This window comes from Podarcis bocagei (genome assembly GCF_964188305.1).
Source record: "Podarcis bocagei genome assembly, chromosome: Z".
Classification (NCBI taxonomy): Eukaryota; Metazoa; Chordata; class Lepidosauria; order Squamata; family Lacertidae; genus Podarcis; species Podarcis bocagei.
Genome location: NC_138140.1, coordinates 27,159,672 through 27,184,098, shown reverse-complemented (window position 1 = coordinate 27,184,098; position 24,427 = coordinate 27,159,672). Strand labels below are relative to the sequence as shown.

The 24,427-nt window shown below is 44.2% G+C and overlaps 1 protein-coding gene and 1 long non-coding RNA gene across 8 annotated transcripts in view; one reads left to right on the top strand and one right to left on the bottom strand.

Annotated features, from left to right (window-relative positions):
- The window catches only part of TMEM164 (transmembrane protein 164), a 58,224-nt gene extending 35,740 nt beyond the window's left edge, over positions 1-22,484 (top strand). For all 7 annotated transcript variants that reach the window (XM_081179345.1, XM_081179347.1, XM_081179344.1 and 4 more), the window contains exons 5-7: positions 5,967-6,045; positions 16,547-16,647; positions 16,958-22,484. In XM_081179345.1, coding sequence (XP_081035471.1) covers positions 5,967-6,045; positions 16,547-16,647; positions 16,958-17,164 — 387 coding nt within the window. In that variant the 3' untranslated portion in view covers positions 17,165-22,484. The remainder of the gene's footprint in view (positions 1-5,966; positions 6,046-16,546; positions 16,648-16,957) is intronic.
- LOC308578831 lies at positions 11,426-16,931 on the bottom strand. Its single transcript, XR_014004152.1, has 2 exons — positions 16,738-16,931; positions 11,426-15,642 (listed from the first exon to the last, which is right to left on the bottom strand). It is a non-coding gene; the product is annotated as an uncharacterized lncRNA (long non-coding RNA).
- Positions 22,485-24,427: the final 1,943 nt, after the last annotated feature.

Here is a 24,427-nt window from a genome sequence, read left to right as displayed (position 1 = left end):
ACTTGGTAACTCTGAAGAGCTTTGCACGTGGTCTTTTAGTATTTAGTTAGTTAGTTAGTTAGTTAGTCCTGTAGATCTCAGTTAATTGTCACATTAATTTGTGTGTCACATGTGATTTTAAGAGGCATTTACTTTAGAAATCAAAAGATAAAGTAGAACCTAAGCATTGATTTCTAATTTACTTTGAAAAGGCTTTGGGTGTAGAGAACGATGGTGAAACTGGCATAGAGTAGAGGTGGGGAACCTCCTGCCAGGGGCCAAATGCACCCTCCACAGTCCTCTCTCTTTGAGCCTCAGGACTCTCCTCGTACTAGGCTTCCTACTTAGCCCGAATCCCTCTTCCCAGGTCACACCTCCTCAGCGAATTCTCTCTCACTAGGCCAACTGTGTGCACCCTCTTTGCCGGAATATGTTAATTCAACTCTGTTTCTCACCTAGGTGGAGAATAGAGAGGAGTGTGAGTTTGTGTGCTGCCTCTTCCATTGTACAATGCTTGATTCTTATGTAAGGGAGGTAGCCTAGCAGCCTAGCAGCGGCAGCTAATGCTTCCTCCCAAACAGTAGGGCCGCTCATAACTCTGGCTCCACCCCCAACCTCCACCTGCCATTGTATCTGCAAGTACATTTGCTGGCTGAATGGCAAAAGCACTGTGTTGGAACAACTAGGTCAGTGAAGAAGAACCTGCGTCCCTCCAGGTACAGTTGCAGGAGTAGCCAACATAGTGACCTCTGGGTGTTGTTGGGGATAGTAGTCCTGCAACATCTGGAGAGCATCAGGCTCCCCATCCATCAACTGAATGGATCATTCCCAGAAAATCAGGCTAAGAGTGATGATGATAATAATATGGTGTACAGGGATTCTGGAAATAGGGGGAGGTGTTACAGTGCAGGCCAAGAGGGGAGTCTTGTTGGCTAGGCAGCCCAGGACTTCCATAAACACTGCCCAGGCTTGCGTCAGGGTGTGTGTGTGTGTGTGTGTGTGTGTGTGACTTTTGTGCTGCTAATACAGCAGTTTGGCTTCATCTCTGGAGTCACACACACTCCATTGTCTCTCGAGGCAGATGCATGCCACCAATAGTGCAACAGTAACGTGCTTTTCTGTGCCAAACTCATATTTGGAAATATGAGTAGAGTATAATAGCTGTTGATGACTAATAAAAGCTCCTCTTGTCATTAATTTTCAGTGTCTTTAGTTGTAGATGAGTTGCCAGCATGCCAATTTTGTGTCTCAACCAAGAAACACATTTTAGAGCCTGTAGTAAAACGTAAATGGTAGTTAAACTGTGGGTGCTTCCTCTATCAAAGCATGTTTAACTTTTAAGCATCACAAGATGCTGGTAGCCCAGCTCCTCCAGGCACCTCCTGCCCCTGACCTGTGCTAGCTGGGAAGAACTGTTTAGGAATTGGTCTCTGTTTTGGTTTCAATTTTCTTCTTTCTTCCTTGTCCCTTTTCATATGTGTGTTGGGATTTCATTTTGTACAGTGGTGCCCCGCAAGACGAACGCCTCGCAAGACGGAAAACCCGCTAGACGAAAGGGTTTTCCGTTTTGGAGGCGCTTCGCAAAACGAATTTCCCTATGGGCTTCCTTCGCAAGACGAAAGCCCATAGGGAAATCTCCGGGACAGCGGGGAAGCGCAGCGCTTCTTCCCCACTGTCCTCGGACCTCCTCCGAAGGCTGGCGGTGGGGCGGAAAGCCCTTCTCCCCGCGCCAGCCTTTGGAAGGCTCCTCCGAAGGCTGGCAGTGGGGCGGAAAGCCCTTCTCCCCGCGCCAGCCTTTGGAAGGCTCCTCCGAAGGCTGGCGGTGGGGAGAAAAGCCCTTCTCCCCGCGCCAGCCTTCGGAAGGCTCCTCCGAAGGCTGGCGGTGGGGAGAAAAGCCCTTCTCCCCGCGCCAGCCTTCGGAAGGCTCCTCCGAAGGCTGGCGGTGGGGCGGAAAGCCCTTCTCCCTGCGTCAGCCTTCGGAAGGCTCCTCCGAAGGCTGGCGGTGGGGAGAAAAGCCCTTCTCCCCACGCCAGCCTTCGGATGGCTGTCCTGAAGACTTGCGGTGGGAGGAGGGTTTTCCTTCCCACCGCCAACATTCAGAATGCTGTTCTGAATGTTGGTGGTGGGGAGGAAAAACCCTCCTCCCACCGCAAGCCGCGGGAACAGAAGAGAAGCGCTGCACCCCTTCCCCTCTGTTCCTGTACCTGTCCTGAAGGCTTGCGGTGGGGAGAAAAGCCCTTCTCCGCACCGCCAGCCTGGCAAGCGGTTTCCATAGGAACGCATTAATTGATTTTCAATGCATTCCTATGGGAAACCGTGCTTCGCAAGACGAAAAACTCGCAAGAAGAAAAAACTTGCGGAACGAATTAATTTCGTCTTGCGAGGCACCACTGTATTTAGATTGCAAGCCTTCAGGTAGGGGCTGCCTTGCTTTGACTGTATGTAAGGCACTCTTGGGAGCCTTTTTGGCTGAAGAGCATATTACAAATATTCTAAATAAATAAGAGATAGATAGATAAGATGCACAGTGTGGGAGCTTCTCTCTCACACATGTTGGCATGTATGCATTCAGTGCTTGGCTCTTACAGCACAACCCTAACCACATTTACACAGAAGTATGTCCTGTTGAATTCAGTGGGGTTTATTCACAGGTAAGTGAGGTTAACAGCCTTTAGGGGTAAGTCCATTGAATCAAGTGGATTTAGTCCGGGTATAACAGTTGAATTATCACCCTTTCTCTCTACATGTATCCTTTAATGGCAAATGCCATGTATGTAATTGTCTGACAAAGTTGTTGGCCACGGGATCAGATTTGGCATATTTTGTTTATTTTTTGGTCATCAGTCAATGCGACCCTTGTGTCCAGGATTTCTATGGCGTTCACTTCACTATACAGGAAAATGTTTTGCAACAATTTACTGGTAAGAATAGTCATACTTGTGCAATATCAACACTGGAAAATCCAGAACACCCAGGTTCCCCCCCCCCTGCACTCACCATTTCCTTCAATCCTTGCTACATAATGCATATAGTTAAGAGATTCTCAGGGATTGCTCCTGTCTTACCTTGTTTGCCTCTTGGCCCTCCTCAGGGTTGACAGGCTGCTTACAATATTGTCAAATATGGCTAAGAGTGAAGAATGGGAATGGCCACAGTTGAAATCTTGCTTTAATCTTGTAATAAACTTATTAGGCAGCTTTACGCAAGCCTTTCTCTCTCTCAGCCCAAGTATCTCCCCAGCTGCATTATATGGGGCAGAAATGCTTAGCATAATAGGTTGCAAGGAGTACTATGATAATGTAGGCAAAGTGCTTTGTGCTCTCAAAACCATTAGTAGCATTAATGATAGTATGGCTCTGTAATATAATGGCTAGGTTGGCATGTAAACTCCTGTGGCCCTGAGGAGCTGATTGAAAGCATCCAAGTCTGGGTTTCAACTAACCCCCATCTGTCATTGCATCTCACCTTGCCTCATGGGTGCACCAGCCCTGGCTGTAAGAAAAGGAACTGAGTGTATTAATTTTTGCTCTTGTGAACCCAGGTACTTGTTCTTAAACTAGGATACTGCTGCCGAATACAATTTCCTGGGATTCACAAGTGGGGAGAGTGATGTTGCACTAATCCTAGTGATTGGCTACTGTCAGAACAAAGTTCTGGAGTAGATGAGCCTTTGGCTTCCTTCATCAGGGGCCTACTCAGGACCTTGTGCCCTGGTATGTGTGCCCTTGTTTCCTGTCACGCATGGTGTCATGAATACATGAAATAAATGTGCTACTGTTTACTCTGTATGGCTGTGTTTAATTTGATAGACGTGATGTTCTTCCTTTTTCATCTTAGATTACAGTGGGTGTTGGCTATTCCTTGTTTTAATTATGTTGTTTAGACAGATGCCGGCGGTGTACCAGGAAACATACTTGTTTTGTTAGCCGAACTGGAGAACAAATCATTCTCATTCTATGAAAGATTGTTTTTGTTCTGCATGTTGTTGCAGCAGAATCATTTTTCAGAAGTGTTCCCTTTGTGGTGATTATGTAAAGCAGTAGAGGAACCCTGTCAGAAATGAATACTTTGTGTGTTTGTTTTTTACCTAAAACTGTTCAAAAAAATCAGTTTAAAAATGTTTTCTGTGCAAGGTTTTTTCATCATTATCATTAATAAATAATAATAGGTAACAAAACATATCCAAACAGATCATAATACCTGTCAGCTGCATATTAAGAATATCACTGGGAGATATACTTACAATATCTAAATACAGACATGTGACTAAGATAGCAATGAGGATTAAACTAGCAAATGTTGTGGTATTTAATCTTTCCAGAAAGACATCTGGGATTCTGGTGGCATTAAATTGTCACCTTGCTTAACAACAAGTGTCATAAAAGGCCCCCATGTTGCCATGGGGGACTTTTATAAAACTTTTTAAAACAGTTGGCCAAAGTGTATATTTAGCAGTTTGTGAAGATTTCTTTATGTTTTTGAGAGGATTTGCTGTTTATTTAAGACCCTTTCTAAGTAGTGTAATTCAGGGGTGGGTAGACTTCAGGCTGTACTTCGATTTTTCCTATAGCTTTGAGAGTCACCAATCAGAGCCAGGTGCAAAATGTTTGCATAGGGAGCCTCGGTACGTTTAGAAAGAAGGCATTTATTTTTAGGACTAGAAATGATCTCACAGTCCTTTCATCTAAACCTGCTACTGCACCAGCTAAACACTACAATATACCAATATACCACAATGTCTTAAATAAGGACGGTGGCTTCATGGTTTTTCCTGTGTTGTGATTTTTGCATAGCGTGCACACATGCACACATACATCATGATCTGTGATACATTGCCAGGTCAAAAATTATGAAACTGATATAATGATATGGGCTTCAAACCAGTTTTTGACAATATATTGATATTTCACTCAGCCGTACCAGGAGCTAAGCCATAGTTTGGCTCAAGCATTACATCTGAACCTGAGCCCATGATTTCTTTTGCTTCAAACAAACCAGGAGTGGTAAGTCAAGAACAAACCTTGAAGATCCAAGAAAAAACAAGCAAAGCTTTGCAAGTAAACATCTGATGCTCTTGCAAATGTCAATTTAACCAGTCAATTCAGCACGAAATCTAAACAGCTGAACTCCTTGCAAACCAAAGTTAAGGGTAACAAAGCTTGAAAAATTGGCTCCATAATTAGTGGGAGGCTGTGATGAAGTTGTTCAGTGCACTTTCAGAAGAAGAAGAAAAGACCAAATGCATTATGGGCTATGTGCTGCAAATCAGAGGCTGTGAGTCACAATTGCTCACTTCCGAACATTTTCTAGTACCAGTGACAACCAGGAAACATTAATGATGAACCTGAAATGCACTAGGGATAGCAGTACTTTACACCACAGTAATTATATGGGTTATTATCTCACATATTACATGGCTCACACAACCTGTTAAGTGAGTGAATAAGCCCATGACCATAATTGTGTGATTTTTGCCCTAAGGCTTGACAACCAGTACCTATTAGTATCTATATCCTCAGCTGGGGATTGAAGACTCAAAAGCTTTTGCTTCTCTTGTGCCAGGATTTGAGTCCACAGTGACCCTTGAACTAGTTACCCAAGAGCACTGGTGAAGCTTTGGAACTGGAAAGCATTTCAGATCTTTTTTCCTGTTGTGTGATTTCTTAAAACAAGGAGGCTGCCATGTTAATTTTTACACGCTCTACGAATGCATAGAAAGTTGAGCTGAAACATCTCCTGAATGGCTATTCTCAGATGCAGTTCTGTAAATAAATGATGGCAGGATGCTTCTGAATACTAGCTGCTGAGAGTCACTGGTGGGAAGAGCACTATGGCCCTCACGTCCTTCTTGTGGGCTTCCCAAAGACATCTGGTTGGCCAATGTGAGACCAGAGTACTGGACTAGATGGGCCTTTTGCCTGATCCATCTATAGTCTTATGTTAATTTATGCAAAGTACTTACTGCTTTCTTTTCCTTCTTTCCCCAGCTACCTTTTGAATTGGAGGTCTATTACATTCAGCATGTCATGTTGTACATTGTTCCCATCTATCTACTGAATAAAAGAGGTATGTAGTGTGTGTGTGTGTGTGTAAGTGTGTAAGGCTTATTCGCAGATTTTTTAAGGCCCCCTACTTTGCATTTAAATTGTACACATTTTGTATACATATTTTATATGCCTTCGTCCCCTAAGTTTGGAGAGGTGCACAATCCAATTGGAGCACATCTATCAATCTGTATAGAAGTTGAGGCTTCCAAATGAGGACTTTCCCCACCTCCATCCCTAGATACATTTATTCCATGTTATACTTGGGAAGCAGAGCATGAAATCAGTGAGGCTAAAAGCCTGCTAGCACAGAAAAAAATTAATTTGGGAGCCTAGGGAGTTCGTAGGAATAATAATAATAATAAATTTTATTTATATCCCGCCCTCCCCAGCCGAAGCCGGGCTCAGGGCGGCTAACAACAATAAAACAGTACAAAAGTACAACATAAACAACATTCTAAAATCATTCATTATAAAAATTAATTAATTCAAGCCACTGGCAACCATTGGGCCAGAGCTCTGCGAAGATTGCCGAGGGAGGGAGTCAGGCTGTGCCCTGGCCAAAGGCCTGGTGGAACAGCTCTGTCTTGCAGGCCCTGCGGAAAGATGTCAAGTCCCGCAAGGCCCTGGTCTCTTGTGACAGAGCGTTCCACCAGATCGGAGCCACAGCCGAAAAAGCCCTGGCTCTAGTTGAGGCCAGCCTAACCTCTCTGAGGCCTGGGGAGGAAGGGGACAAACCATATAAAGCCTCACATTTATTCATGGTCACTCTGATTTTTTGAGCAAAGATCAAAGTGTGTGACACTCCCATCTGAAGACTGCTGCCTTGCATTACGATAGAGGTACCTCTTGCTGGTTTACAGATATTTGCTGCCCTCTAGTGCTGGCCCGAGAGAGGTTGACCAGCTTGCCTTCTAAAATCCTGGTTGCCTTGGAGATATACACAAAGTTGTAGAGGGAGGCCAACTTTGCATTACAAAAGCCCATTGAGGGATCTAGGCTGGTGAGCAGTACCTTGACAACATGAGATCCAGGAGCTGTTGCCAGCATCTGTTCCACCTACATGGGTTCTAGGAGTGTGGCGAGTGCCAGACCTTGTAGGATGGTTGCTTAGAAAGTGTGAATTCCTGATTAGTGTACTGGAAAGCAGTCAGAACTGCAAGAAAGGGAGAATATTCTCTAGCACAATTCACAGCAACTTAGTGCTTATTTTTCACCATTTCTTCTATGCACTCTCTCAACTTCGTTTATATATATTGGCTAAAAGATTCTATAACCTTCTCATCCCACCCCCACCACAACCCAGCAGATCTTTGTTCCCTAGCCCTTTGAGCCACTCTGACTAGCCATTTGGGCTCACCTGAGCAACACCTGGCTCCTGACCCTGCCTCTTACTCTCATTGACTCCTTTTGCTTGGCTGCAGTATGTTCTCGGACTTTGATAATGCCCCTTGGTTGCCTGGATTAGATAGATAGATAGATAGATAGATAGATAGATAGATAGATAGATAGATAGATAGATAATTTATTACAGTCAAAGACCAGCTCACATCAGTTGCCTGGATTAAGGAATATGTGTGTAAGATTGCCTGCTGTCTGGAGGTAAATTTTGCATCTATAGCTTTTCTTTCTGGCCTTGGCCACCACTGCCATGTGGCCCTTGGAATGCTGGCCTGGAGGGAATATGCATTCACAAATGTACTCTAGATACACTTTTGAGCAGAGAAATGTTCAAAAGGTGTCATTGCTCAGTGGTGCAATCCCTGGCATGTCCTGATAGAACTGGGAGTGTCTTCTGCCTGAAACCCTTAAGAGCCTCTGCCAGTCAGTGCAGCTGGTGCTGAGCTAGATAGACCAATGGTCTGGCTTTGTATAAGGAAGCTTCCTATGGTCCTAACCATGCCAGAACATTTGGTAGGTGTAGATGCTAGTGGATAACTGCATTGATATTGGTGTAGTAGAACATGTGGATGATGCCAGTTTGTATTGGAATTTGCAAAGTTTAAATTCCTCAGGCATCCCAGAATCTTTTGCTCTCTCATGCACATTCTCTCTCTCTCTCTCTCTCTCTCTCTCTCTCTCTCTCTCTCTTTCTCCCTCTCCCTCTCTCCCTCCCTCCCTCCCTTCCCCCCTCCCTATCCTGATACAAAATGACAATTGCTGCACATTTTGCATCCCTTTTTGACTTTAAAAGCAAGCTGCACAAGGGAGTCACGTGGTTCTGCAATTGCTTGGCTCTGCCTCTCTTAACACAAGGTGTTGCATGTGTGAATGATCCCTGGGGTTCTGTCTTGGCTTTCTTCCTGCTAGCTCTGTATACATAGGGAGGTGGTGTTGGTTTTTTTGGTGTGTGTGTGTGTGTGTGTGTGTGTGTGTGTGTGTGTGTGTGTGTGTATCAGCACCAAAACATCCAATCCTTCACTTGCAGGCTCAAGTGGTACAGCCCAACAATGGTTTCACCACTCATTGCTGCTGATTAAATAGCTTGCTGCTCAGCCTTAGGACATTTTCGCATGTGAGATTTAAATCGTGTCTTCTGATATGTGCTGGTGCAGGAAAGCAGCGGTGCAAATGAGTACTGAGGCTATCTTACAATTGCATCACAACCTGTCTCACACAAGAGCTCCTGCATGCCTCTGGTTGCGAGCACTGAACATTTAAAGTGCATTACTCCTCCCAAAGAATCCTGGGAGCAATCGTTTATCCTTTACAGGTCTGCAGTTCCCAGCATCCTGGACAAACTACAGTTCCCAGGATTGTTGGAGGGAAGTCATGTGCTTTTCATATGTAGCTTGATTGCAGTCTAGGAAAGTTCCCTTTAAGTTCAAACCTTGTGTGTGTGGCCTGCATCACCCAGCAGGAGGAGCCAGAGCTCTCTCTTGAGTCGAAGAGGATGTGGTTGCTCCTTTTGGTGCCTTTTTTCAGCATAATGCCACCATTTGTTTAGAGTACCATTTACAGATACTGAAGCCCATGAGTGCAAGAGTAGCAAGAGGGCTGGTGCAACCTCCCCCTCCCCACAGTAGCATTACACATTATGCATGTACAGGTAACTCACAACTTACACATATTAAACTTGTGCACGTTCAGCTTTACGCACTTAGCAAAACAATTTTTAAAAATTAGAAAGAGGGCAGAATGCGGACAGGTGTCCGGGGGCGGGGGGGAATACTTCGGCAATCCCACCCACCATTGCATTCAATGTGTTTTGACTAAACACAATTTTGGCTTTACACACTATCCCTGGAACATAACCTCAGTGTGAGTTGAGGGCCACGTGCATAATATTGCTATACAGTGGTACCTCGGGTTAAGAACTTTATTCGTTCTGGAGGTCCGTTCTTAACCTGAAACCGTTCTTAACCTGAAGCACCACTTTAGCTAATGGGACCTCCTGCTTCTGCCGCACCGCCGGAGCACGATTTCTGTTCTTATCCTGAAGCAAAGTTCTTAACCCGAGGTAATATTTCTGGGTTAGCGGAGTCTGTAACCTGAAGCATATGTAACCTGAAGCGTATGTAACCCGAGGTAATAATAAAATTTTATTTATATCCCGCCCTCCCCAACCGAAGCCAGGCTCAGAGAGGTACCACTGTAAAGGCTTGTTGTAGGTGCTAGAATTTAATTAAGGATTGAGTGTTATCGGACCCCCAAGTGTTAGAAAGTTATCAATAACAGTGTGTATTAAGATGTGTGCTAGAAGCTTTTAACCCAGGGGTCAGCAACCTTTTTCAGCCATGGGCCAGTCCACTGTCCCTCAGACCATGTGGTGGGCTGGACTATGTTTTGAAAAAATATATGAACAAATTCCTATGCCCCACAAATAACCCAGAGATGCATTTTAAATAAAAGCACACATTCTGCTTATGTAAAAACACACTGATTCCAGAACCGTCTGCGGGCTGGATTGAGAAGGCGATTGGGCCGCATCTGGCCCCCGGGCCTTAGGTTGCCTACCCCTGCTTTAACCCTTTGGAATTAGCCTGTGTAAAAAACTAAGGCAAACTGCCTGAATCATGTATTAGACACTTCTCCACCCCCTTGCTTGCTTATTTATTTATTTATTTTCTAAATGCATTCTTATATTTTATACATATATTTACGTTAGATACTTCTAACGTGATTTCTAAGGAAATCAACACGTTTTAAGAGTTAATTAAGTCAAATAATTTCCTTTTGAGGTGTTAGCTTGGGGTAATGATCTATTAGCAAGCCAAAAGATAAAAGGGCATACACCATTTGCAAATCAGTGGATTTTATTGGTCCCTCAACTGAGGATTTAGTTTAAAAAGACAATGCCAGTGTTTTAAGGAAAGGTTTTGTTTAGAAAGGCAGTTAGGAGTTAAGCAACAGTGTTGGGAAGTAGTGGGCTGGAGAGAGAGCAATGTTTGAAAACAGTGGTTGGGGTCTGCTTAAGTCTAAAGGGCTACTGTGGCTATAGAAGAAGCTTCTTGGGGTATGTATGCTGTGGACCTCTCCCTTGTATGCTCAGGTTGTATGTATGTGTAAATAATTCATATACCATAAAGACACCACAGTCTCTGCAGTGCCTCATTTTTCCAAAATGAAACGCAGACCCTTGACAAGCGCCTGGAATCTTGCAGGGCTGTGGCGATTTGGGGGGTGGCGTGTAGCATTATTTCTTAACCACCCTTCAGCACAGTTAGACTAAGTTGTGTTTGTTTGTGGCTATGAACTTATGGTGACTGCGTAGAGCAAGTTGATTTTTCTTTTGTCTTGTTATTCACTATTCTGTGTATAAATATGGAATTCATACTCTTTTGTTTCCTAATGTCTAGATAATACTTTATTTAGCTATTTCCTATGTTTTATGCTGCAGAATCTCCCTTTCCATTTTTGTGACTGATTTTTATGTATAATGTTTATTCTGACACTGAGGAAGAAGCTGTGTTTAGTTAATTGTGTTTTGTATAATGTGTATGGGGGGTTGTGGGTATTTTTGGCATTCATCTTTTATTTAAGATGTGTTAACCTACTGGTACATTGTAGGACACGGGTGGCACTGCGGTTTAAACCACTGTGCAGCTTGAACTTGCCTATCGAAAGGTTGGCAGTTCAAATCCCCACGACGGGGTGAGCTCCTGTTCTTTGGTCCCAGTTCTTGCCTACCTAGCAGTTTGAAAGTACTCAGTGCAAGCAGATAAATAGGTACCGCTCCAGCAGGAAGGTAAATGGCATTTCTGTGCGCTGCTCTGGTTTTGCCAGAAGCGGCTTAGTCATGCTGGCCACATGATCCAGAAAAACTGTCTGCGGAAGCGGACAGACGCCGGCTCCCTCGGCCTGTAAAGCGAGATGAGCACTGCAACCCCAGAGTCCTTTGCGACTGGACTTAACTGTCAGGGGTCCCTTTACCTTTTTAACCTACTTTGTAAAATACTTAGGTTTGTTTGTTTGTTTGTTTCCTTATGTGCTCTTTTACCATAAAAATCTCACAGTGGGCTGCAACAATAAAATATACAATACTAAAATAGGGAAAGTGTAAAAAAGCAGTTCCATAAAACAATACAATTTTTTTCCTTAAAGAAGAAATACGTGTACAAAAACAGTTAATATTTCCAGTAATTGTTGTCAGGGTGAGTTACCACAATATGACATACAGTTAAAAACAAATAAATCATTACAGTCAAAACAGAACTCACTATTCTGCCTGTCTAGTTCTGGACACCACAATTTAAATGGGATATTGAGAAGCTGGAATGTGTGCAGATAAGAGCAGCCAAATTGATCGGGGTTCTGGAAACCAAGGCCTATGACAGGCATAGGCAAACCTGGCCTTCCAGATGTTTTGGGACTACAACTCCCATCATCCCTAGCTTAACAGGACCAGTGGTCAGGGTTGATGGGAATTGTAGTCCCAAAACATCCGGAGGGCCGAGTTTGCCTATGCCTGGCTTATGAGGGATGGTTGAAGGAGCTGGGTATGTTTAGCATGGATAAGAGGAGACTGAGAGGAGATATGATAGCCATCTTCAAATATCTGAAGGGCTGCCACATGGAAGATGGAGCAAACTTGTTTTCTCCTTCTCCGGAAGGTAGGACTTGAAGCAATGGATTCAGATTACAAGAAAGAAGATTCTGACTAAACATCAGGAATACGTTTCAGATTAGAAAAGCTATTCAACTGTTAAATGGACAACTTTGGAAGGTGGTGGAATCTCCTTCATAGGAGTTTTTTAAGCAGAGGTTGTATGACCTTCTGTCTGAGATGCTTTAGTTGAGATACCCCCACTTCAGGGGGTGGGAATCAGTGACCATTGGGGCCCCTTTTTACACTACAGTTCTATGAATCTTGATTCAGCAAAAGAAGTGTGCAAGGAGACCTCTCAACTGCAGCTTCGTAGTAATGATAAGGTGCGTGCTGTATTCTTGGACAAAATCTGTTTACTAAGCTGGTGTGGCAGGACGCGGGTGGCGCTGTGGGTTAAACCACAGAGCCTGGGACTTGTTGATCAGAAGGTCGGTGGTTTGAATCCCCGTGACGGGGTGAGCTCCCGTTGCTCGGTCCCTGCTCCTGCCAATCTAGCAGTTTGAAAGCACATAAAAGTGCAAGTAGATAAATAGGCACTGCTCCAGCGGGAAGGTAAACGGTGTTTCCGTGTGCTGCTCTGGTTCACCAGAAGCGGCTTAGTCATGCTGGCCACATAACCCAGAAGCTGTCTACGGACAAACCCCGGTTCCCTCGGCCTATAGAACAAGATGAGCACGCAACCCCAGAGTCGGCCACGACTGGACCTAATGATCAGGGGTCCCTTTACCTTTACCTGTTGGCCTGGGTTGGGTCACCTCATGTTATCTCTTTTCTGATGCAAATGACATTTTAAAAAGTCAGTCTGGGATGAAGCTTCCAATGTTGCATGTTGCTTTTGCTCACACCTAGAAATGTGAAGGAGTAAACCGGCTTCCTAATGGTCTCCTAAGCTCTGGAAGCAGCTGAACAGTGTTGAGGCATCCATGTTGGGAGAAATATACAGGGAATTCATGGCAGTGATATGCTTTATTTATTTAGCACTAAACTTGAAATAAATTTGGATTTTGCTCCTTAGAAGATTCCAGGCATCCAAATGTGCGGTTTTGCTTGTTTTGCATAACATGGCTCCTTCTGTTTCTGTATTTCAGTTGTTCAAAGAACACAGCAGTGGTGGTGAAGCAGTTTGAGGAAGGGGGAGAAGGACTAGGTTGAAGGAAATTAAACTTAATGAGAGGCCAGGAGGAGCAGCCAGGAAGCAGGGAAATTGCTTTTGAAGACTGATGAAAAATGGTCTATATGTGCAATCAATCAATGAAAAGAGAGAGAGAGAAAACTAACTTAATTTTAGTTGTCTTCCTCTCCCACCCTCTGCTTTTATCACCAGTATTTCCATACACGACCTTGCTAATGGAGCCGCAAACAATAAGTTTCAGCTCTATCCAGAGAGAGAATTTCATTAAGGAGATAAGCAACCATAAACTGAAGATGAAAGGCTAGAAGGGAGTGAGTTGCATTTGAAAGCCTTCCAATGTTTTGCTTCCTTCTTCAGCTAGCTAAAACATGCACCATTTGTTCGGAACTATTCTGAGCATGCTGTGGATTTTTATTTTTATTTTAAGAAGGGATATACCTGTGCTGGAAATCCAGGAGTAGGTCAGGAGCCTCTGGGGCAGTTTCCACTAGGTGCAGGCTATTTGTTAGTGGCTATTTGTGGGTCTGAACTACCGTATTTTTCGCTCTATAGGACGCACCTGACCATAGGATGCACCTAGATTTAGAGGGGGAGAACAAGAAAAAAAAAATCCTCCCCCTCTCTGCGCAGTGCCCCTTCAGCGAAGCAGCAGGAGAAACGGAGCCCCTTCCATTTCTTCTCCCGCTTCGCTGAAGGGGCGCTGTGCAGAGAGGGAAAGCTGCGCAGCGCCTCTCCAGCGAAGCAAAGCCAGGAGAGCAAGAGGGATCGGTGCGCACTGATCCCTCTCCCTCTCCTGGCTTCAGGCAACTATCCCTGAAGCCAGGAGAGTCTTGCTCTCCTGGCTTCAGCGAAAGCAACGCAGAGTCTCCGGAGCGTAGCGGGAACTCCCGCTGCCCTCTGGAGGCTTCATGTGGCTATCCCTGAAGCCATGGACCCTGCATTCGCTGCATAAGACGCACACACATTTCCCCTTATTTTTTGGAGGGGAAAAAGTGCATCTTATAGAGTGAAAAATACGGTCTATACCAATAAAATATCCTAGTAGATAAGGCCGAAGGTTCATATCATCCTGCTTCCACACAAAAAGCGGTTCAGGCATGGGTATCCGTCCAGCATCTTGTGCACTAAAAGCAGACACATTTCAGAAAAGCTGAAATAAATTTCTCCCTGTTCTCTTCTAGCACTGAGACCGGTGAGGTTTGCGTTTCAAGATAACTTGTATGTTTCAGAAACCCCAGTGGAAGGGGTCTGTTTTAGCTACATGAATAAAACCCCTCCCATCAGTAAGAGGCTGCCTTCAGTACAGAATTCATAGAAGCATAAAATTGAAAGGTTGGAAGGGACCCAAATGGTCATCTAGTCCAATCCCCTGCAATGCAGGAATAAATGCTAAATAACCCCTGACAGATGGCCACCCAACCTCTGCTTAAAAATCTCCAGTGAAGGAGAGTCCACCACCTTCTAAGGTGGTCTTCTCCACTGCCAAACAGCTCTTAGCTGTCAGAAAGTTCTTCCTATATATTGAAAGTTCTTCCTATGTTAATTGGCTTTGCCATTATTGTAATAGTGTCTTCAAGAGAAGCATTGCCCTTTGTTTTATAGGCAACCATTTATTTACATGGGGGGTGGGTGGGAAGAAAGAAGTGCATTCAAAGGCCACATTGACCAGCCTCCCCTCTCCCCAGTAAAGCTTTCCTCTCATTGTCTGTCTCTGCTGAAGGAGCATGTGCTCACTCCTGGGATTTCTAAGGATTCTCCACGGAGTCTGGCACTCTGCTTTCCAAAATCCACCCCCCCCCCGAAGCTTGTGCTGACCTTTAGCCACCCACTGGCTAAGAAAGCTTATAAGCTGCTTTGTGCCTGAAAGCTGTTTCCTTCCCTGGAAGCGCACGTAACCGCCTCTCCTGGGAAGTCAAGGTGCTCAGTGACGAATGCCAAGGTTGTGTAAATGGCATCGACTCCTACAATATTCAGGCAGCTTTGCCTAATTTGCAGGGCTGTGCTGTGCACTGGATTCAGCTACAGCCCAAATCACTGAGCCTAATCAGGCCTTTTTGAAGGGATCTGTGCCTTGTTCGAGTTGGGTTGAGGCACCCCCAGATAGTGATACATGGTAGTGACCGGTTGGGTTGAGATTCCCAGAGCCATCTCTGGGAGGCAAGAAAGAGACGCTGGCGTGAGCGATAAGCCTGAGGAAACTGAAATGGAAAGAACTACTGGCCAACTGTATCTTCACAGGATGAAGTTGGGGGGGGGGGGAGAGATGCCTTTCCCACCAGGCCTCTCCTCCTTTCCGGCACTGCAAGACCTCTTTTCCTTCCTGATCCTGCCAACTGCACAGGATCTGATCCTCCCACTTAGCAGCTTCTGCTCCTTTGCAAGTGGCTTCCCTTGCATGTGTGGGAGCATCAGTGTGCAGAATCAGATTGTCTTGTTTACTGTGTGGTAAACAAAAAAAAGTTCTCCATGTTTTTGCAGGTGGATATAGTAGAAATCTGTTGTACACAGCAAGGGTGGACTAGAGGCTGAAGGTTAGGAGAAGCAGGTTTGGAGAATACTTTGGCAGCAACTACACATTGTGGCGGGTGGCGCTGTGGGTAAAACCTCAGTGCCTAGGACTTGCTGATCGTAAGGTCGGCGGTTTGAATCCCCGCGGTGGGGTGAGCTCCCGTCGTTCGGTCCCAGCTCCTGCCCACCTAGCAGTTTGAAAGCACCCCTAAGTGCAAGTAGATAAATAGGTACCGCTTTATAGCGGGAAGGTAAACGGCGTTTCCGTGTGCTGCGCTGGTGCTGGCTCGCCAGCTGCAGCTTTGTCACGCTGGCCACGTGACCCGGAAGTGTCTTCGGCCGGCGCCAGCTCATGGCCTCTTGAGTGAGATGAGCTTGCAACCCTAGAGTCGGACACGACTGGCCCGTACGGGCAGGGGTACCTTTACCTTTACCTTACACATTAATGCTACTGTTTTCTCCAAACTCAGAATCCTACGTCTGAGGCAGTAGTGGAAGCAGAAGCCTTCTTTTGCTGGTTACATCCTCAGAATGTCTGGTTTGAAAGGCTCCAGGATCTGTAACGATGTGTGTGTTGTTCAGATGCCTTTGGAAACATACACGGCATAAAATTGTGAATATGTTCATAAGTTAAGGTTTTCAACTGAGGTATCCCTCGTCTTTTGGAGGTAAGGTGCAGACCCTAATGGTTGCAGACCCAGAAATGGTGCTCCACAGTTTGTAATCTTGGTGTGAAAATTAGTGCCTTATTAAAGAGGCACTAGTTACTTGGGAACTATAGCAATCAATGAAACGTTGACTTTTCCTTTCTCTCCATCTCTCTGTTTCTAATAGGTGTCTACACTCCTGAGCCATCTTGGAATTTCTGGTGGGCTTTATTATCCACTGGACTGATGTTTATCTACCACTTTAGCGTTTTACAAATTCTGGGACTGGTGAGTGAACATTAATGTTTGCTATATATGCCTGCCAGTAGTTGAAAGAGCAATTACTGTGTGTATGTGCTTAATGCTACTGTGACTTACCTAGGCAATGTTGCTTTGTGCACAGGTGCTTCCGAGTCACACCTCTCTTTGCAGATGCTGTATCTGGCCAACTGCTGTTGCCCAGCCTATTAACAGCGCCATGGGAGGTTCAGGTTCGGGGAGTGACCAGCTTGCTGCTTCTGGGTTGCTAAGGGAGTTGGGTAAACAAATTAGTTGCTGTGAAGATTGTTGAACCATCCTTTTCTCCCCCTTCTCCTAGGCCACACAAGTGAATTTGAACAATATGCTGTGCCCTGCCATCTCGGATCCTTTCTATGGCCCTTGGTATAGACTTTGGGCCTCCGGCCACCAGACGATCATGACTTTGATTCATGGGAAACTCATAATTGGCATCTACTACAGTGCTGTGCCTGTCTTTAGGATCTGTGTGGATTTGCTTCGACTCCCAGCTAAGAAAATCTACTGAAGCTTCTTCTTGGAAGGAAGTGTTTTTTTTATAGGAAGCATAAAAGGACTGGTGGTTGTGCTGCAGAAAAAGGGGAAGAGGAAAAAGCACCATTGATTAATGGTTCCTTTTGTTACAAAATAAGGTGTTCCCTCCCATTCCCAACTGACTACTGATTTTTCACTGCCCATAGCCAATGGCAAAACTTGTGGCCTTATCCACTGAGAGGATGACATTCATTCCCTGCAGTTTCTATCCTTTAGGAAACAGAATATTGCTACTTTGGATTCAAGTGTTCCAGGGTCTCCCAAATCTTGATATATGGTGTCCTCGCTGCATCCACTAGTTCTTAGTAGATAATCACACAGGGTGGTGATTAGGGCTGGGCAATGTATTGATACATAGTTTGCAGACCACATTGTGAGAACTATTTCAGAATAATTGAGCTGGCAGTGTATTGCAAAGCACAGACTTCACAACTCCAGAGGGCAGTATAATTGAGAGCCCTCTGGCAGCTGGGTGCCTGCCTTCCCTTTCCCCTCCAATGGCTGAACACTCCACTCCCAGCCTCAGTACCTCCCCGTAACTGTAATTGCAGTGTCTCTACACTGCAGAAATCGTGGGTGGGCTGCTTCTCCCTTCTCCCTTTGTCTAGGGAGGAGTGGAAGGAATTTGCGCACCAAACGTGAGGGCTTGCCTGCCTCCGATAGGAGGAATCTACAGTGCGCATAGCACACTGCTCCTTCACCTGATCTCCCTCGTGGCTGCTCCTTCGACTGATCTTCACTCTCCCCAAACCTCCATGTTTCAGACATAAATTGGAATGTTGAAAACCAGATATCTACCAGTCCTAGTGGTGGTTCTTAAATTTACCAGTAAAATGCAGTTTATCTTGTTCTGTGGACACTGAGCATCTTGTAGTATCCTATTTCTGCCAATTTACTTGATTCACTTATCATTAATTGACCATGGTGTTTGGCATCCCCTGATCTTCAATACAAATTAGCAAGGTTCTGTTCTGTTTAAGCTGGTTGAAACCATGGGGAACAATTAACAACCCACTAAAAGAAACAAGAAATAAAGACTTTCCAAGCTACAGTGGATTTCTGTCCCAGTGTGCTCAAATCCAACCATATTGTATTTGGTTCCAGCTCATAGGTTGGTTTTCTATACCGATAAGTGAAAAACATGAAGAAGGGGGAAAGTATGTAATAAATTTAGGGAATGAATTATGGGGTGTTATGCTCTTGATGCAAGCAGTGCCTGCGTAGGAATAATTGTTCTACAAAGAGACACTGTCAGTTTGGGTTGGTTAGAATTTTACCCTTCTGCAAACTGAATCATACAGTATTTAAAATTAATGATGGTGTTTACTTAAACATACCTGGTGGCGTTTATGTTTAGCCTCACTTAACCACACCCATGAAGAACTAGTTGGTTTGCCTGAGCAGAGGTGCAGAAATTTTTTAGGAAGCAGGTGATTGCTGGTGACAAGTAGAATGGATTTGTGTTACCTTTTCAGTGTTAGCCCAGATTTGAAGAGAAAGGTGAAGAATGCTCCTCTGTAACCTTCTGAAGAACTATTCTGCTTAATGGTCACACAGTGTCCTGTAGTGACAATGTGTTAAGCATTCTCCCCCCCCCCCCATTCTTCTGGTTGCATTGCCTTAGTTGTGGAATGCAAGATACGACAACTGCCATATTTCCTCCAGGTATATTTCTCCAACGGGATGCGTTCTGCAGTCACTGATACCTCAAGGAGAGAGAAGTTGCCTTAACGGTCAACATTGCAGCTCATTTCATTCAACCAAGGGAAGATGGTGGGATGGAGATTCGTAGAGCTGTGGAACTGCAAAAGACACGACTGAGTATTTTACTTCAGTTGACCAAAACTTGAATATTTAACTGCAATTTGGCATACAAAGAAGAGTATCCTGGACTTTTGTCTTTGTAAACCTTTTTGTTTTGGGAATCTTTGTAGTGTGTGAGGAATTTTGTACATGTTATACTGTGAATACTCTTTACTACCATGAGTTTTATCAAAGATGCTCATTGATGAGTTCCTGTTTCACAGCCCTGCTTTTCATATGCCTATTTTCTGCTTCTGGCAGAGCATTGAAGGAGGGAGTCTTGCATAATATTCAGTAATCCTGTCCAGGGTTGCTCTTTGCAGTTGCTGTGGTGAATCTTAATGTTTAGGTTGTTTACTCTCCCAAAGTGGCATATTTAAACAAAGGCATAAGACAGTGAAATTCCTAGCATAGCTGTAATCCTTTATCGTAGACAAGTAGACAGTAATGTAGGATTCAGCAGTATAAAATCTTGAAAATTGTAAGCAATTGTGCCTGACCTTTCTATCTGTTAGAATTACTTTGAGTAGGTTTCTTTCTTTGATCACAGTGAAGCCACCTAGCCCTTGGCGATGACCCTTTTTGTACTTGTTTCCAGTTCCATCAGTCCCTCCCTGGAGCAGAAATAGTAGCTGTTGTTTTTTAGGTTTTGAGTGAAACTTCTGAATTGACTGAGAGTGGCCAAATCTTTCAACCCTGTGCCATGTTGCTCATCCACAAGGGGCCTAATCCTTCAGCCTTACCTTTTCCCAGCCCCTTTCAACAAACATGTTGGTGCTTCTTGATCACCTTAGTCCAAGCTTCAGATTCTCCCTGGAAGTGACTTGCCACTCTTAAAAAGTGCCATGTTTTCTCCCATTGCCCTCTTTCAAGTGTTCCACTTAGTTTTGCTTTCAGAGGAGATAGCTGAGCAACTTCAAACTTGTCACTAAGGCTGACACGCCTCCTCTTCTGAGGTAAGCAAAACTGCATTAATGATCAGTTTGACTGGGTTAAACACACACACACACACACACACATTACTAGTTTCGGTGAAAGCATTACTGGTCTGGATAATCACCTGCCTGTTACTTGTGCCACATACTTTCATGACTGATGAATGGGAGGCTGCCTGCATCAGTGTGTGGGGCACTTCATGCAAGTATGCCCTTCAGGGCTCTGGTGTGTGGCACTGTGGCATATTCCAGTCTGTAGTTGTGAATGTTGGTGAGTTGGGCTGCATTCTTGAAATAAAAGGACTGCTGGTCAGTATAGAACAAAAGTGTGTTTGGCTTCACTCCAGACAAAGAGCTGCCAAGTCTGCTCTTTGTAGTTGCAGAAGTTGGCCAGCTCATTCAGTAAATGGACCTTCACCTAATAGAACTTGCTTTCTGAGTCAGTATTCTACAACTTGGGTTTTCCTGAGTTTTACCTCCTGAAGCCAAAAAGACCCTTCTTATAAACTTTTTTTGGTTGGGTGTTTCGGTTAAGTGACAGGACAATCCCCTTCCCTGTTAAGAACTTCCAAACCCTGATGGGTTCTAAAGTAAAAGCCTGAAATTTCTAATGACTAGTCCAGAGTTATGCACTTACCTCTGTACCATTGGGGAAGATTCTACAGCAGGAGTGAGGAAACTGTGGCCCTCCAGATGTTGCGGACTACAACTCCCACAGTGCCTGCTCATGCCCATGCTGGTTGGGATTGATGGAAATGGGAGCCCAATAACATCTGGAGGGCCATAGGTTCTGCATCCCTGCTCTTCACCACCTCCATAGGTAAAACCTAACCTACTTAAGGATTGCATCCTTTGCCAAGAGGGGCTTTTCATTTCTGACAGGACAATTTGTAACAGGTGACAGCAGGGGAGAATTTCCACTTGGAGAGATGTGTTTGTCCAGTGCTTGACTTCCAGGTGAGTTGGGCCCCCTACCTACTTTGCCTTTATATGCTGTCGTGTTCATTGAAGGTGGATGTGTGAATTGTCTTAAGGAGCCAGAGGCTGGAATTTGTAAGTTTCATTACAGGCCTCATACCTCCCCCACCCCTAACTAAAGGACTGTCTTCGTTGCTTCTTTAGCTAGTTTTCAAGGCATAGCGTTGCAAGGCAAAGTGTAGCTTTTGTTAGGATATGGTGCTTGAATAAGTGGGGTGCCAAAGTCTATTGCACCTTAGCAGTGCTTTTTTAAAGAAAATAGATAAAGGTGCTGGCACTATGAAGTTGTTAACAGTAAGCGCCACACTTTTAACATTTTTTGGGGGGGAGGTGCCAGTACTGAGGACCCTTGAGGACCCCTAGAAAAAAAGCACTGCACCTTAGAATGCCTGTGTTGCTGTGCATTGTGGATTTTCACTCATCCACTTAGATTATATGGCTGGATCAGCATGGACTTGGGTTTCAGTGCTTTCGTGTTTGGAGCTTCTTGTATAATCTTTCTGGCTGTAGAACTCCCTAGGGCTGCAGGGTAGCCTTCTGTTCAGCAGAAGCTGTCCTTTTGGAAAGCCAGAGATGGAAGGCCTGGGAAGGGTGGCTGTGATGTGCACTTTAACATTAGAGATGAGCCTTACTCAACCTGGTGCCCACCAGATGGTTCGAACAACTCCCATCTGCAGGGCACTTGGTTGAGGAAGACAATTTTTAGAGTACCTCAGTGTAGCTGTGACTATCTTTTCTGTGGCCTATATATCAGAATTTTGATATTTTTCTGTATTGCTAATTCAGTGTTTTGTAAAGGCCGTAGTCATTACTCCTCTTTTAGAATGAACTATTTTGCTATGTATTATGAACTTGAGTTTGTACGCCAGTAGTCTTTATAGGGCAAAATACCCTGATTTCTTGTACATTTGTGGTTGTGTTGTGTGATGGAGGTGAAGATTAACCTACATATGATACATTTCTGCAGCAGCTATGATTAAGTATTTATTTTTTAAGCAGGAACTGTGATACATAAATGATTTATTAGGTATCTTTAGGATAGCTAACCTATCCTTGCTGTTTGGGCCACCATCAAGATCAGGGGAATTCCTATTCCTTTTTTGCCTCTTTATAAATATGGGAAAAATGAGTTTTTTATGGCAACTAATCTGAAGCTGCCATTCTCTTGCAGTAGCAGGCATCTCCAGCCAGTTAATTTAAAAAAACAGCCATCTCATTTTCTCCCTTTCTTGGCCAAACTGTATTACTTTTGTTACTTTGAATTTCTTTTCAGTGGTACCCGTTGAGCAGAGGCTTATTCCATCATCAAAGCTGGCAGTGGGATGTGTATGTGTCTCCACTGACCTATAACCCACCCTGAAGCCCTCCTCTCTTCCACTGAATCCTAGGTGTCTTATAGTAGGCTCAATTTTATAAACTACTCCTTACTTTAAAAAAAAAAATGTAATAAAAACCCATTAGGTAACATTTTCCAAATACACACACAAAGTAGATATCGCGTACTTGAATTTATGGGAATTTGTATTTGTGTCTGAAATGACTTTCTTTATCTCTTAATAAAATATTGTTCCTGGGGAAGTTGGTTGCATTTATTTAAATGGAATAAATATTCCTACATCCAATTAGCACAGTTGTGGTGTAAAGGAATTAAAACAAGTTATGCTAAAGGTAACTTCCACTTTTGGACATTTGTGGGATGGTCGCTAAAACGTCCATCCAGAATCTAAAGGGCTTGGACCACCCTGGAGCAAAAACACAAAGCCACCCTTTGCTCTAAAAGTCCTATGGAGATGCAGGAAGTTCATAGTTGCTACTGACGGCAAGAGCACCAGCTAGTAGGTACCTGAGAGCTATGCACATTTCTAGGAAAGCATATAGATAAAAATTAAGGATAAGGCTGGTGGTTGTGTAGCCAAATATAATAATTTTGGAGCCTATCAGCTAGTTTAATCCATTGATCTACATATCACAATATCAGCCTACAGCTGGCATCATAGTTTTTCCTTTAAAAATAACTGGATTGTGGAATTGCCAAAGGGGGGTAATTATGTTAGCCAGCTGGAGCAAAAAGAACAAAGCTATTGCATCTCAAAAGATCAAAATGCATATGATGGCAATAAGATTTCATGGATTACATTGCTGACCCAGTGAACTGTGGTTCACAAAAAAGCTTGTGCTCTTAATACATTTGGTGCCACAAGACTCTTAAGATTGCGAAAGCGAACTTGTAAACTGTAATTTGACTTGGAGCGTTGAAAGTCCCCCTGTTTTAAGTCACCATATTACTACTGCATCAATAGTAATTTAAGACCAGGAGGTCTAGATACTTAATAGGCATGGCATTCTGCTACTCCACAATCACACACCCAACTGGAGGGGAGGAGGGAAAGTCAGCCCTTTAAAGTTTTTTTAAAAAACAGCTGGAAGAAAAGCACAGCTCAAATTCTGAGCTTGTGGAAAGCATGCCCCCAAAGTAGCTTTTATTAAAAAGCATGGGAGATCTTTCCTTACGATTTACACAAACATGGGTCATTTACATAATGGAAGGGGCCTAGCAGTAGCTCCAACTGAAGCCAGCTGATTGGAGGCTGGAAAAAAATGTTAAAGGAGTGGCAAGGACATTGGTATTCAGCCACAAACTGCAACTCGTACATCACACTTGAAAGAGCTGTGGAATTCTATTTCAAGTGGACTTCGAAAAGTTGAAAAAGTCCACTGAAACACTTCAGGAGGTTGAATTTACATGCAACAGAGGAACACCAAGTACAGTGGTACCTCGGTTTACGAACAGTCCTGTTTACGAACTACTCTGTTTACGAACTCCGCAAAGCCGGAAGTAGTGTCTTAGTTTGCAAACTTTACCTTGGTCTAAGAATGGAATCCAAATGGTGGAAGGGCATCAGCGACAGGAGGCCTCGTTAGGGAAAGTGTGCCTCGGTTTAAGAACGGTTTCAGTTTAAGAACAGACTTCAGGAACGGATTAAGTCTGTAAACCTCGGGTTAAGTACTTAATTCGTTCCGGAGATCCATTCTTAACCTGAAACTGTTCTTAACCTGAAGCACCACTTCAGCTAATGGGGCCTTCTGCTGCTGCCGCGCCGCCGGAGCACGATTTCTGTTCTCATCCTGAAGCAAAGTTCTTAACCTGAAGCACTATTTCTGGGTTAGCGGAGTCTGTAACCTGAAGCGTATGTAACCTGAAGCGTATGTAACCCGAGGTAGCACTGTACAATGAATTGGCTAACAAGTTGCCATTTGGTAGAAACACCTTTAAATCTTACACGATGCTCACCAGAGAATGCCCAGTATGGTTTCCCCCTCATGGGTACCTACTGTACTTCAAAGAAAAGCCCTCTGCTTACATATTGAAAAGCTAAAATGCATTTTCAAAGTTAACTTGAAGCCTCCCTATTTCCCATTTTCTTGCATAATCGTGGCAGCTGAACGTATCTGGATGACTGCAGTATATTCTGGTTGAAATATACCAGGCCAAAACACTTTGAAGGAAAAGCATAAATACA